The sequence below is a fragment of the Alosa sapidissima genome, chromosome 24, assembly GCF_018492685.1.
Source record: "Alosa sapidissima isolate fAloSap1 chromosome 24, fAloSap1.pri, whole genome shotgun sequence".
NCBI classification, from domain to species: Eukaryota; Metazoa; Chordata; class Actinopteri; order Clupeiformes; family Clupeidae; genus Alosa; species Alosa sapidissima.
Genome location: NC_055980.1, coordinates 4146879 through 4162537, shown reverse-complemented (window position 1 = coordinate 4162537; position 15659 = coordinate 4146879). Strand labels below are relative to the sequence as shown.

Genomic DNA, 15659 nt, shown 5'->3' with positions numbered 1-15659 from the left:
GTAGAAAAATGCTGATAATTTATGATTGAGAGATATTCACCGATTTAAATTTCACAATTTGATTTTTAATTAATTAAACTGTTTTGGCATCATCACACTTGCTAGTGCTTAAACTCTCTTTAGACTGGAGATGCATAGCTCCACAGCAGCACTGAGCCACTGAGGGAAACAAGGTTTTCTTGGGCTAGATGAGCTCTCTACAAAGCCCCAGATCTGAGCTCTGTGTTGTTTTTTGTCTCCGATTAGCAGAGGACTCTGCCTCGCTGCAGGGGCACACTGAGACGCTGGGAAGTGCTCAAGAATGCCCTTTGGTGCAGACCTATATTTCACCGAGCGGAGGCTGCCACTGACAGACATACACTTCAGCACAGCCAGGGAAGAATTAGGGATTTCATTTGGCAACCAGCATAAAGAAAATAAATCTGATAAATAAAAATGAGATAAATAAGCAAAAGCCCCGAAGCATTAATTAGAATATTAATTAGAGTATTAGGTTCAAGGAAAAAACAAACAACTGAAAGAGACACATAAATATGCCAAAAAGGGGACTAAAGACAAAGAGGGTCCTTAACAGATGGGACTAATCAATTGGCCATTATTGTTCTAAAATCACATGGGTCAGCCTCCAGCTGGGATGAGAGTACCTCTCAATGGCTGCTTAAATATACACACTCAATCTATTTCTTCACTCTCTCTTTAGGATTGCACTCCAAGTCTGTGTTCTACATCAGACACAGTGTGGCTCACATCTCCCCTTCAGATGTTGAGGAGAGGAGAGTACTAACCTGCTGGCAGGGAGAGGGAGGGTCCTGCTGTTGTGTCAGGCCTCGGGGAGATGATGCAGATGTTCCCTTCCTCCTGAAACATGTCAGTATGGCATATGATTGGTAAGAAGTTATGTCTTATGAAAACAGTATTGCTCTCCCTAATGTCATTAGAGGTTATATAGGACAGTAAAGGGTTGAATATAGGACAATCTGCAATAGATGAGTTACAGTATATCCGTGGTGGAATATCCTTCTCTGTGCCTAGAGATTTAGCACCCCCTACTGTGTGCACACTTTATGTGCTGATGATGTCAGCCTCATTACAGACTAATACAGATTAATTTCAAGATGACCGTACCTGGCTTGTAGGACAGTCAATGAACAAGGTATATCTTGTTGATTATCATAACTGTCAATTAATAAACAAATAGGTGCACATGGGTGCACTTTCCATACTAAATATTTAATAATGTAATATAATATATAATATACAGTATAATATAATTTATCATAATATAATAACATTTAGAAATAAATACAGAGATATACACAGCATGAATAACATGTGGATGGTAGGCTACAGTATACATATGAATGTGCACATTCCCTTACCTGTTAATATGGCAGGCATCAGAGCTCTCCCTTGTCCCCTGTTAAAGCATGCTGTGAGTTCAGTGGAATAGTCCTGTTGATGTGTCCAGAAAGGCTGTGTGATAAACACCTGTGCAGAGGAATGGCCTTCCCTACAGCCTGGAGGACGGAACAGCCTAACAGCCTGAGGTTGGAGCTGCACCTAGACAGCAGCTCACCTGTTGAACCCCCCCACCTGAAGCCCAACCCCTGCTCCACCTATGCACACCTTTCAGCACATCTCTCGCCACGGTCTGGCCAGCACCATGCATCTGAGGTAAACACACCTGTGCACACACACACACACTGTAGGAAAGGTCAAAGGAGCTTTTACTTCATTCCCTCCAGCCACTGAGAGAGAGAGAGAGAGAGAGAGATACAGAGTTTTTAAAAAACTAGAGAAAGGGAAAACCAGAACAAACAAAAAAAGAGAAAAACACTGTCTTTTCAGGATTTCAGCTTCTCCTCTGAGAGATGTTTTTTTTTCCATCCCTTCAAATTAGAAAACAAAGGACAGGTTCAGTTCCATGGTTTGGCTTTTAAGAGTTTTCATCTCGGTAGTTGCAATAGAAGAGCTGGTGGCAGCGAGCTCCTCGGAGATTGGCTGTGCCCGAGGTGCACTGCGCCTGTCATAGGGCCCTCATTACATCATGTAAACAGTGGGGGCAGGGTTGCCATGGTAACACCTCTCCGTTTTCTCAGGCTTCCACTGGGAAGCAGCCACCAGCACCACCTGCTTAGCAGGGAAAGAGAAAGAGGGAGTGCTTCAATTTAAGAGTCCTTAAATTCCACATGCACCAAATCCGACACGCCGGACAGACAGAGCTCTTCCCAATTAAAAAAAGGGGCCTTCTCTTTTGTCCCTTAATGAGCACCATAGTTCAGTAGCTGTAGTTCTCCGTGTAACCAGTATCATGTCCTCAGTGTCTGTTTGGGTCTTAGTCCAACAACATACAACATCATACTCCACATCAGGGTGAAGCTCTCAGCTGTGGTCCTTCCATCAGACACATCCAACAGACAAAGCTGTCTGGAGACCTGCAGATGACAGGAGAGGAACTCAGTCATAGCCCACAGACACAACATCATCAGAACAGTCAGTCATGAGTGCATTCCATGTTCCTGACCTCTTCCTTTAGAACATCTTTTAAGTATCGTTACAATATGTCATAACCTGGACGACAATCAAAGGTAGAGTTACATGAATTTCCAGACTTGGTTTATTTAGTAAGTTACCCCACATTCCCATGGACATGAATGTCCCTTGTTTAATGAAAACACTCTAGTCTCTGTGAGTGCCCCGGCTCTGTAATAAGGCATTATAAGGGAGGAAAACAAATGAAATGACCTCCTAAAGCCTCCTGGCCAATAAGGACAATGATCTGCCTGTCAATCACGTCAGAGCCGCACTGTGAGTGCATGTGGGCCAGTGGCTCTGGGAGAACACTGCAGGGAGAGGGGGTCATCTGTTTGGCTTTATCAACATGCCTGACATCTGTATGGCGGACACTACCATAAATATTTGCACATTGTTTTGGAGAGAAAGGGCAATTGTTGACATATGAGTAAACCTAAAGAAAGAGCTGGAGGGCGCCTTCAAACCCACCTGATCTGGTTGGCCGGAGAAACTACGACCAAAGAATGAAGGCTAAAGAGAAGAACAAAAATAAAAATAAAAACTGAAGATGGAGCCAGGAAATGAAAAGAACAGAGGAGGTAAGGAGGAAGAGAGAAGAGAAGAGAGAGTTGTTTAAGTCAGACGGAAGTGAAGAGGGTAATCAGTTGACAAACTCTAAGAGTGCAGAGTGCATTTACATACTCTGACACTGAGGAGAGTTACAGCCAAAAACACACAAACCATCTAAAACACAACCACTGCATGAGACAGACTGTCATGGTTCAGCTGGTCTCTGATCTAACATGACAGGTACATGAGAGTCTTGGCGAGGTTTTTGTAAATTTCTACTAGATTTTCACCCAGCCTCAGAGACCGGCTCTGTGATGGTTGGGGTATTTGCCTGAGGATAGCTGTCAGAATCATGTTATTCTAAAATACCAAATGGTTCCCAAAAACTGATGCATTTTCTCACAGTTAATTTTTTTTCTCGTGAAACTGTGTACATAGAACCCTCTTGCATGCACACACACACGCACACACGCACACACACACACACACACACACACACACACACACACTTTCCATCTTGAGGTCTCCTTGACGGTTGACCTTGACTTGCACATTCTTTTCACACCACTACGATTTAGCCCATGGCCGATAATCCTGGGGATTTACCTTTTCTTCTAATTCCTTTATCTGTCGTTTCTGTGCTTCTATCCACTCCTCCAGCTCCTTAATTCTCTGAAACGTTTGAAAGGCAGTTGAAGTCAGCAAAGTTCACTTGGACTGCATTTTCATGCAAGCTGATGCAATTTAAAAGTTACTGGATAACTTCCTTGTAACACTTCACTAAACACACAAAACATTCCCCATGATCACTGTCTGGTTACTTTTAAGGTTTTAGATGTTATCTAAAGAACCTTATTTAAGGTGACTCATTCATGTGACCAAAAATAAAATTGCTATATCCCCTGAGAAGATTTAGATCAAAGCAACTGATAAATCTAATCTGCTCTCTGTAAACAATCTTAACCTGCTCTAAATAGTTCTATTCCCTCCAGCTAACAGGCTGTCATTATAGTTCTAGAATAGCATCTCCAACAAGCACTAATAACATTGTTAGCTTAAGGGCCATTTATCATCCTTACTCATTCATTCTGTCAGTGCAACATGATTTTAATCCATTACAAACTGTTTTTTATTTATCTGCCTCACTGAAAGAAGAATCTATGAAGCAGTATCGGTATTTTTCACCAAACTTTTATTGATGATATTCTGTTCCCTGCATGGCTACGTGTGCAGTATGTGCTTGTATCTGTGTGTAATAAACATGATTTAGACAAATAAATGGACCTCAGTAACTACACCATGCACTCTCCTGCTAATTAATGACCGTGTGTTATTTTTAAACATCCATTTTAATATTCTTAAGTGAAGATATGACCGTATATGACCGCGTGTGTGTGTGTGTGTGTGTGTGTGTGTGTGTGTGTGTGTGTGTACCTGCTGTGCGTGGTGCACCAGCTCCATCCTCTCTCGGAGTATCTGTGCGTCCCTCTCGCGGAGTTCGCTCAGCACCTGTCTCCTCCACTGCTCCACTGCCCGCTGCAGCGCGTCGCGCTCCTCCTCCGACAGCAGCTCCGACACCTTGGCCCCGGCCTCCTGCTGCAGCGCGTCGAACAGCATGGCCTCCAGCTCCAGGATCCGCTGTGGGGCCAGAGGGCAGTCAGGTGGACCTCGCCTCACATTAGTGGTGCAAGTGGAAGTAGTGATGGATATCAAACCCAACATGCATTTGTATGTGAGTGTGTTTGTGTGTGTGTTTGTGTGTGTGTGTGTATGTGTGTGCGTATGTGTGTGCGTGTCTGTGTGCGTGTGTGTGTATGTGTATGTGTGTGTGTGTATGTGTGTGCGTGTCTGTGTGCGTGTGTGTGTATGTGTATGTGTGTGTGTGTATGTGTGTTTGTGTGTGTGTGCGTATGTGTGTGCGTGTGTGTGTGCGTGTGTGTGTGTGTATGTGGGTGTGTGTGTGACGTGGTGTACTGACAGGATCCCAACAAATCCCACCTTATGGGCCTGGTCCACTGACTGCTTTCTGTAGTCCAGCTCGTCATCCAAATATCCTTTCTGTTTGCTGAAGAGGTCCTGTGAGGGAAACAGGAAGGAAATGGTTACATTTAGCTTTTGAACTTTGTAAATGGTTAAACTTTAAAGTATAAATAACATGTAACCAAACTGCCTAAAACTGTGCATAATGCATATATGAAACAGATATGAAGCATCTTAGGAAAGGTGGTACTAATGAGGGTAAAACATTTCACTTAAATTAGTAACCTTCTCTAAATTAGTAATTAGTAACCTTCTCTAAATTAGTAATTAGTAACCTTCTCTCTACATTACAGTATTAGGAGACATGTACTGACATATGAACTTTTACCAATATTCTTCTAATGAACACTAGATGGAGCTGTTGGAGCATTTCCCCACCCAATGTAAGGGGTGGAGACAACATTAGAAATCTCAGTGCAAAACTGCAGCAAAATACCTTCTCACTCTCAATGTCCAGCATTTTCTGTGTTAAAGCTGATTTGGTCACCTCAATTTGCTCTAGCCACTGAGTAGAACAGAATGAAGAAATGTTATAAATTTAATAACAATGAAACACCATATATTGAGTACTGAACCTTAGACAAAAAAGCATGTTAGTCAAAAGCATGTACCTTCTCTGCCAGAGTGAGCACAGTCCTGGCATGAATGACTACCACTTGCTCTTCATTGGAAAGGGTCTGTGTACAGGGACACAGATATTAGTGAAAGGTGAAGAAAAAGACTACAACACAATATATGTATACTGTACACAAGAGTTCTGTACACGCAGACAACACAACACGTAGTCACCTGACACAGACTTGGACAAACACACACATTTACAGAAGAAAAGCAACATACACTTACGGCGTTATCCCCCAGAATATCCAGCTTTTTCATCAGCTCTGAAATGACTATGTCCTGCAGTACAGAAAAGGACCCAAGTTGTAACCCAACACGTAATTTGATACCTTTGTTACCACAACTTCAGTTACCACAGAATACCACACCAACTCTGACTGAATAAAGCTGGAGAATAGTTTGATGGTCATGAGTGAAAACAGAGGTTTAACGTGTATGTTCATGCTCATGATTCTAAAAGGACTATGCACAGCACTACTTCTCTCAACAGTACTACCACTTCTCTCAAAGTACATGAAGACAATTCTCAGAGAGACACGCGTTACTGGTACAGCTCATTTCCCCTCAGCTAATGGTCATGTGGGCCTCTGTCCTTACCGAGACTCCCTCTGCCTCACAGTAGACCTGCAGTGGACTCACTCCCTCACTGAAGTAGATGTTATGGAAGTTTATGGCAGGAGACCTCCTCTCTCTCTCCTGTGGAGTGAACAAAGCTGTGTCACCAACTCTGCTGCAGTGCCCAGAGATCTAATCCATAATGAATAGCTCCCATGCTCACGGCCACGTTCTTCAGAGACATCAGAGGCAGATAGCATATGATAAAGAGATGTCCATTTAGAATTCTAACTAAATGTTAAACTGAACTGGGTATGGCATGAAAGCTTTTAAAGTGGCAATTTATTACAAATAATTCTGAAGAAAGAAGACAGAGAAATGACTGAAAGCTAGCACTTACCTCAAGTTCAAGAATACGGAACTCTAAAAGTTCATTTTGGTCTTTAATGTCCTGAATCTCATTTTTCAAACGATGCTCCTCTGATTCCGTTTGCTTTATCTGTGAAATAATAATAGAGCACTCAAAACTTCAAAATGGTATTCACTGAATGAAAGCAGGTGTCAGTGCTCACGCTTGTAGAATTTACCTTTTCGACAAGGACTTGATTTCTTTGATACAGCGCCTGCTTCTCCTCAATCCATTTCATATCCTTCAAAAGAACAAAAACAAAGAATATAAAACACACAGGCATCTGTTCGTCAGGCTCAGCCAAGTGACTGCAGCTGGAAAGACAGAGTAGAAGACTGAGCAGAGCTCTACTCCAGAGCCCCAAAATAGGTCACTACGGCTTTGAAGTGGAACTCCCAGGGGTGGCCCAGACGTGGGCCAAGGGGTGTGCGGTGGGCGTGGGAGCCATGTGAAAATACACGGGCAGGACGCCTGGATTGGTCCAGTTACAACTCAGCGCTCGGGTCGGGATGGCGGGTCGGGTCAGCAATGGCAGTGTAAGTGTTGGTCCTGCGGAGTTAATGACAGTGTTCTCCCACTCATGCCCTGCTAAGCATTGTGCAGGCCAATTGTCTCTTCGAGAATTGCCCCCGTTGAGTCAAAGGGAACTCTCTGGTCTCCCCGAAGATGCGCCCGACGCCTCCCAAAGCAATTTGGAGCAGGCAGGGCCTCTGCCCACTGCAGTTCAAATAAAATGTGATATGTCATACAGTTCCTGCAGGAGCCTAATTCATTCTGTGGAGCCCAGGCTCTCAGCGCCTTGGTTACAACTCTGAGCAGGGCAGGGCGGCATAAGGATGAGGGAGGAAGGCGGCACTTCTGTACAGCAGTTCTAACGCTCCGCTATTATCGGCAGAGCAGCTAATGAGACTATCGGGGCCCGTAATAGGCAATCTAGCTTTGAGCGCATGGGCCCATTTGATACCAAGCAGCAGATGGTGTTTGGTCACACAGTTGTTAATTCCTAGCATAAAAAAGTGTGAGTGTCCTCTGTATGGAATGCACTCTAAGTACTTTGCAATTTTAATGGAGTTCTTCAATGGCATCAAACTTTCTTGGATATCACATGCAAAATGATTAATGCAACTTAAAAACATTCATATCAGCTTGCTGCTGCAATAGTTAGTGAGCACTTCTTACTGGCACGGGGGCATAAGTTGCTGGCGTTATGTCCTACCTGGCCTTGCTGACTTAAAACACACTCAAGGTCTTGGACTCTGGTTTGATAGCGGATGAGTTCAGTTTGCATTTGTTCTCGTGTCTGAAAGGAAAGTAGGCAGTCTTTCATTACATAAACAGAGAGAATGAGATAATTGTACAGGCCCAGATCCACCTTATGCATAAATGCACTCATGAATTGACATCCTTATCAACAGCAGATGCTTTGATTAAAGGCTCATTATTATAAATTTTACAGACATTTATTACAGTCAGATTATTAGATTTCACTTGTCACAAATTTTATGATATAATAAAGATGACATGATTCATAACGATAAAATGCTAATTGCCTGAGCAATCAGAGTTTACAAGACAGTATTTTACCCTGTTGTGTTGTTAATTTTGCACAATGCTCCAGACAGTGTGGACAATGATGTACTGTGTGTTTGTACCTTGACTTCCTTCTCAGCATCAAAGGTGCCCCCGACCTGCTCCTGGAGAAGGGCATAGGCCCGCTGCAGCGCCTGGTACTCCATAGTCAACTGACGAAACCTCAGCTCTGTCTCCTCTCTTATCATGCCCTGTGATACACACACACACACACACACACACACACACACACACACACATACACACAAAAACACAAACACACACACACACACATATATACGCTTTAAGAATATATCAGACCATATCTCCCCAGGGGGTGGTATAGATATCGAGGGTTTTGATCTGAAAATGTCACTGAACATATCTGTCTGAAATGTCAGCTTGTTTGTGTGGACCTCCCCTCGCATGTTCCCCGGCAACCCCTGACCCTCAGACAGGTCACCCCTGACGTGGACGCCCCTCACCTCCTCCAGGTCATCGTCTGGTGTGCAGGGCGTGCGGTCAGTGTGGTAGGAGATGGATGAGCCGTCCGAGTCCAGAGACGCCTCTTCATCATATCCGAAGAACGTCTCTATCACTGGCTGCTGGGGGCACAAAATAGCTGCACATTTGAGCACTTCATCAACAGCACGTGATAGTCTAACGATGTGCCTGCTTTCAGACTGAGAGAGCCTATGATCCAGTATCTTAATCCAACCATTATTCCTAATCCTAATCTTAATGGTAATATTAATCACATTATCTATTTCAATCTTAATGAATAATGAGCTGCCCAAATGAGTGCCTTTTATCGTTATGGAGCATATGTATTAAAGTATTTAAACTTTTCATCTCTTTAATATACTGTTAAATGAATGTTGTGCAATCATGTTACATTATACACAACAAAAATGCATAAAGAACTCTCCCACTTTTAATAAACATTTGCTGCACTCTTGAACTTAACACACATTCACTATCAAAGAGAAGAGTGATACACACACACACACACACACACACACACACACACACACACACACGCGCGCACACACACACGCGCGCACACACACACACACACACACACACACACACACAAATGCATGTTGGACCTTGCACCTTGCAGGGCTTGATGGACTTCTTCCGTCGAGCTGAATCTTGTCTTCTGTACCTCAGCAGCATGTCTCTCTCCTGAGGCCAGGCAGAGATGAGGTCACTGAGTTTAGCACACATGCACTCCTTCACTCCTGCCAGCCCCTCCCCCAGACTGAGTAACACTCACACTTCTCCACATACACAACCTACATATTTAAACAGTATGCAATACAATTCATTTCTAGCAGTTTGGAATTGTGTCTACCACATAAGCAGGTAACATGCCTGCAAGCATCCTGCTTACAACACAGGATAGGAAACATTTATCTAAAATACGGAGACACTGTACATCTGTACATTGAATAACACACAGGCCATAATAGAGGCATATCTGACAGGTGAGCTGCCGCAATCATTTTAAATTCTCTATGTTCGCAGTTCAAGTAAATGAGTGAAACACAGTACTTTGAGACCGATTAACAGGAGGATGAAAATGAGGATAACTTACTATGACAGTTTTCACGTATCCTGCTGTTTCCAGGGCCTATAAAAAACACACTGGGTCACCAATAATGGAAATCTCTTCGCCGCTAATGCCGCATTTAACAGCCAAGGCGTGAGTGCTCCCATCTGCACTAAAAGGCTAGTATGGTTTAATGGAGTCTCACTACTGAAGTAGAAAGCTGTTACTGTCGCTAATCACACACATGCTGATGGGTAAGTATATCTTTGTGTGCAATAGCACTGGGCAACTATGAGCATCTATACTGTAATTTATACTGTACGTGAGCCTTGGTCATGGTTAATCACAATGACTAGGTGAAGTCTGAGTTTGGTACCCAAGGGTTTCTGATGGTGTTTGCTATGTACTGTAAGTGGTTCTGTGTGCCTCTGCACATGCTTCAGAGAGGGAGGCTGAGCTGAGCAGTGGGAGGTGTTGTCATGGCAATCACTTGGATAAATCATCAGTAATGTTGGATGTGTGTGGGGGAGGGGCATTTGTGTGTAAAGCTCATATTCAGCACACACAGGTACTTGTTGTATGGTGAGTGTGTGTGTGTGTGTGTGTGTGTGTGTGTGTGTGTGTGTGTGTGTGTGTGTGTGTGCGTGTGCGTGCGTGTGCGTGTGTGTGTGTATGTGTGTGTGTGCGTCTGTGCGTTCCATGACCATGGACGTGTGGTCAATGACATCGCTATATGCATGCTCTGTGTGTGTGTGGTGTGTGTGTGTATGTGTGTGTGTGTGTGTGTGTGTTCGTGTGTGTGTGTGTGTGTATGTATGTGTGTGTGTGTGTATGTGTTGGTCTTATCCTCAACATCACTGAGGCCCTACCTTGGACAGGTCATCTATGATGTTCTGCTGCTCCAGCACCTGCAGCCGGAGGAACTCGATCTCCCTCTCCTCCTGACTCTGGTCCAGGTCATTGAGGGAGCTGGGCCTGCGGATGGTCCCTGCCTTCTCCCTCTGCACACACACATATAGTGTCTCAATGCCACGAGCAGTCAACATACTCCCTCTACATGAGTAAAGCATCATATCTATGAAATGGATAGGAACCTTTTGCACATACACACACTGAATTCGCAAAGACATATAATGCACATTTACAAACACTTATACATCATGTCAGAAGACATCATAGATGAACAGAATCAGACAGAATATGACACACTCCGCACATGTGTGAAAATGCAGTTTATAGTAGAGTAAAGCTATTTAAAGCCTACTATAAGTAAGAATAATGAATGACATGAGAATGAGAGAACAGCAGGTGTGTCGTATTCTCCCGTAATTAGAACTCCAGGTCAGGGTGTACATGTTCTGATACAGAAGCGGACATATGGTGGGTCACTAGTGGGGTTTAGGTGTGAGATCGCGTTTGATTCATCTACAGTTTAGTCACACACATGCACATCACTACAAGATTCCCTGCATGCATGTTTACATTTCAGATTTCACTGCCATCTTTGTGTGAAGGGCCCTGCACTTCCTCACTCTGTTCAAATGAGGAATATGAGGAATTTGGGGGTGTGTGTCACAGGGTATCCTAACTGCTTCAGAGCGAGCGACTGTTGTGTAGCATAGAGTGCTCTCTGTCAATACTGAATCTGTTAGATAGGCTCTTCTATTGCATCACATTTCTCTTTCAAAATAGCAGAGCAGTGCAAGCGACAGACAGGGAATAGAGACGGTTGGGTAGCATGCTGTTAGGACATTTCAATTGAAAACAACGCAATTAAAATGATTTGATCGCTAACGCTAGCTCACATCGAGTTTAGTTCGTATATGGTGTTGGCAAGGTGTGTGTGTGTGTGTGTGTGTGTGTGTGTGTGTGTGTGTGTGTGTGTGTATGTGTATGTTTAAGTGAGTGTGTGTGTGCATGCATGTAATTACACTTTATGTGTGCTTGTGTGTGTATGTACATGTGATTGATTGACAACCTTGTGTGTTCCATGACCATGGCATTACCTTGGATGTGTGGTCAATGACATCACTATATGCACAAGTGAGTGAGTGAGTGAGTGAGTGAGTGAGTGAGTGAGTGAGTGAGTGAGTGTGTGTGTGTGTGTGAGAGTGAGTGTGAGTGTGTGTGAGTGTGTGTGTGTGTGAGAGTGTGTGTGGGTTCATGGTTTACCATCTCAATGTTCTCCTGTGTGACAAAGCGCAGCTTATTCTCCATCCGTCTGAAGGCGTGGGCCAGCTCCTCATTCTTACGGCTCAGTCGCTTGTTCTTATCCAATAGAGGCATAAACTGGCTCTCAGCTTCCCGCAGGCGCTTCAGCTGCGCACACACACACACACACACACACACACACACACACACACACACACAGACAGACATACAACATTGTATCATTTCATCCCACTTTACATAAACAACATTCATTATATGTTTAGTGAGAGGAAGGGAGAGAGGGAGAGAGAGAGGAAGGGAGGGAGAGAGAGGGAGAGAGAAAGAGAGAGAGCAAGCTTGTTGAGATGTGCGTCTTCCTCCAGGCACAGACGGCCGTGTGTAAATCTGTGGCTGGGTGTGGAAGGATTAGAGGCCCTTCTCACTCCATATCCACATACACTCACTCTCTCTCACACACACACACACACACACACACACACACACACACACACACATCCTTACATACAAATTGAGCTGTCCGTCAGCTGAGCGGCCACGTCAGACAGAGTGGGGCTCATCCCCCATGATCCTCGGGGGCAAATCCTGACATCTTTTATGCAGGAGGAATCAGACATGCGGCTTTCAATCGCCGGACACAATGCCCGTCTGACGCCCACTGTCACCAGCTTACTATGCTTACTGGGGGAAGGACGGTCCTGTGGCTCTCTGGGACTGAGAGCAAAAGCAGCTCCACACAAACACTCAGAGAGAGCCTCTGTCTCTGTCTGAAAGCTGCTTGTCAGGGAAGGCCGGGGATCACTGTCTGGGGGGGTAGCAGTGCATTTTCAGATGCACCTTAATCAGAGTTGAGTGCTATGCTGAATGTTGTTCTCTATTCAACAACGTCTGTGCCTGATTGAGTTTGCGTTTGTTTAACCAGATAAGAGGACAAACAAAACCCTGGAATTGTTTCTAGGCATCCGGCACCAGAAAAACAATCTTGATCCGTCATCTCAGGAGAAATACAGTTGCAATTGGTTTTGCTCTTACTGCATGAATCAAATTCATGAATGTTATTTACCGTACAGAGTTATCTCAGGATGGATAAGATCCCAGCGTCTCCTTCTGAGGAGAGTGGCATGGGTATTACGGTAATATACACCAGCAGATTAGTTCATCCTTAGAACATCTGGCTGATAAAAGCTTGTGTAACCAAGCAGGCCCCTCCCGTCGCAGACCGTTTGTAGGAGGTGCAGTGGAGCAGAACCGCCAGTGGGGGGCCAGTGGTCAGACACAGAGGGGCTTCCAGCCTGGACTCGTCTCAACTCATCCAATCTCTTACACCACTACTCATTACTAAAGGTTTAAGTCTCTGATGATTGAAATCTGCAATGCACTGGTCAAAGAGTAGGTCACCTTTAGAAAATGTTAAATGCAATACTTATAATTAAATAAACCTTTCAATGAACTATTTATGAGTACCAAAACTGTATTGTAACAGAATCACTGTGGATCACAACATCGATTTTTTGCCATTGGCCTGGGGGAGCGGGAAACACAGTCATCTATCAATGTCACAGACCCTTAAAGAACGGAGTCTTTTCCATTGCCCATAATGCTTAGGATGACAGAATGTGCCCGTTAAGGCATGATGGGATTGCGGTGGACCTCAAGAGAGGTCAGCCAACCTGCGAGCGGACCTGCGAGTGTATTTTCATTACATAGAGCTGTCAGTGAAGCGGACACGCATGGGTTCCTGCAGAACAAACACATGCAATAGCTGTTTCGGGTCCACTGCCAACGCCTATCTGGCCAAATAAAAGAATGCTGGTCAGTAGTATTGAGTGTGAGTGTAAGTGGACAAACACTGACAAACAGACCTACAACGTCATTTGGCACCAGGTTGACCTCCAGAGGACGAAGGCTTCACTGGAGCTCCATTAAATAGATGTGACTGACATCAACCTTGCTGCTGTCTACTCTGCACCCACAACTCCACAGAGTCTGTTGCCCTTACAGTCTGAGATCATCCTTCTTTGTATTCTGTTCTTGTCTGACAGAGTGTGAGGGTTCAGTGAGTTCTCCATGCCGATCTCCACCATGTACACAGACACATCTTACATTCGGAAGCCTCTAGCGTGGTAAGTAACCCAAAAAGCTTAGCAAAAAACAATTAACCTCAAAAGCTTAGCAACACAGTTTGCATACAACTTTCACAGCATGCCAGGGTCCCTTCAGGCTGATCAGGCGTGGATCCTCTTTCCCTCTGTAAACTAGCAAACCATGACTTTGAGTTCAAGTTCAAAAACAAAAAAACTTTCCCACAGGCCTCTATGCCACTGCTTACACACGCAGCTGAAGGAATGGAAGCTGCTGATGTAAACAGCTGGTAGGCTACATAAGAAACATATTTATGAGGAAATACAAAAGTGTCCAAAATACACTCATGTAGATAGAATTGTGCGCAGCATTGTGCACAGAGAAACAAGGGAAACGGTCTCCCTCTGCACACACAAAAGTGATTCATCTTTGAAATCATCTGTCACTCGTCCATCAACTTCAACAAAAGGCATGCAAATATTTCAGAGTAGAAGACATGGCGTTGAACACTTGAGTCCTGTGTGCTAATCCTCTATGGTGTGATGGAGAGTTGTGGTCATTACTCACCAGCTCGTTGCGCTCCTCGGACAGCAGGGCATTACGGTCCTCCAGCTTGCGTATGATGGCACTCAGCTCGGCGATCTTCAGCTGGAAGCGACGGGCGTCCTTCTCGTCCAACTGCTGTCCCTTGGAAAAGAAACCCACTGCAGTTTAACCGGATCCTGAGAGGAGCTCAAGACCACCACTATCCCAGGAGCCCGTCGACAGGAGGAGCAAAATACCACAGAAAGCACAACCAGCACAATTTTCCTGCTTTGAAATGAGAAAGTTCTGACCAGCTATAGGTTATTTTTTTGCCTACCGTAAGCTTCAAATACCTGATTGTGTTTTAAATGGAGATGCCGCAGGCAGGAATGTGTGTGCATGCAGGTTGTGTGTGTGTGTGTGTGTGCGTGTGTGTGTGCGTGCGTTCCTATAGGGACTTTTATGTTTGGTATTCTCTCTGCATGATTGGTGTTTTGTACAACTGGCGGAGTTGAAGTAGCCCCATAAGTGCAGTAGAGTGCATGCCTAGTCTATATAACTTCATGTAGATCAACATACTATACAATTTATGTCTACAGGATAGCAGAGTGAAATAGCATCATACGGTGGTGATGACTGCAACAGTGCATATTCCTGCCATACCCAGTTCATTTATTCAAGCAGACATTCCAGACATTCCAGAATTAAATGATAAATGTCATAGCATAAACATGGATATGCCTAAATGAAAAACAACTAAATAACGTGCTTTATAAAAGTCATTTGACAACACGAGTCCTTACTCGAGTTGGTGCAGGAGACATATTTCATTAATAACGATAGATATTGTTTATGGTTTATATATTTGCTAGTTCTTTGTCATTAAGGTCTTATGTGGGACTGAAGGAATCTGGAAGGAGATACATAAGGATTACATGACACCATTAGTAGCTTTAAAGAGCCAGAGGAGAAGAAAATATTTTAGGGGTACAAAATTTGCAATGTTTAATTAATTACATGAGTCAGCAAAATTGCACCAAGCAGAGTAGA

At 44.1% G+C, this 15659-nt stretch overlaps 1 protein-coding gene across 21 annotated transcripts in view; it reads right to left on the bottom strand.

Moving 5' to 3' along the window:
- jakmip3 (Janus kinase and microtubule interacting protein 3) overlaps nt 1-15659 on the bottom strand; it is a 38484-nt gene that overhangs the window by 2947 nt on the left and 19878 nt on the right. For 7 of the 21 annotated variants that reach the window (XM_042082680.1, XM_042082681.1, XM_042082678.1 and 4 more), the window contains 19 exons: nt 14652-14771; nt 12006-12152; nt 10703-10834; nt 9879-9914; nt 9395-9466; nt 8764-8883; nt 8362-8490; nt 7926-8009; nt 6888-6950; nt 6701-6799; nt 6343-6441; nt 5965-6024; nt 5736-5801; nt 5561-5629; nt 5083-5160; nt 4519-4722; nt 3691-3756; nt 1380-2435; nt 786-858 (listed from right to left, as the gene is read on the bottom strand). In XM_042082680.1, the coding sequence (XP_041938614.1) occupies nt 2310-2435; nt 3691-3756; nt 4519-4722; nt 5083-5160; nt 5561-5629; nt 5736-5801; nt 5965-6024; nt 6343-6441; nt 6701-6799; nt 6888-6950; nt 7926-8009; nt 8362-8490; nt 8764-8883; nt 9395-9466; nt 9879-9914; nt 10703-10834; nt 12006-12152; nt 14652-14771 (1770 nt within the window). In that variant the 3' untranslated portion in view covers nt 786-858; nt 1380-2309. Of the gene's footprint in view, nt 1-785; nt 859-1379; nt 2436-3003; nt 3077-3690; nt 3757-4518; nt 4723-5082; nt 5161-5560; nt 5630-5735; nt 5802-5964; nt 6025-6342; nt 6442-6700; nt 6800-6887; nt 6951-7925; nt 8010-8361; nt 8491-8763; nt 8884-9394; nt 9467-9878; nt 9915-10702; nt 10835-12005; nt 12153-14651; nt 14772-15659 lie in introns of those variants that run through there. The other 14 variants (XM_042082685.1, XM_042082694.1, XM_042082686.1 and 11 more) reach the window with 9 other exon arrangements.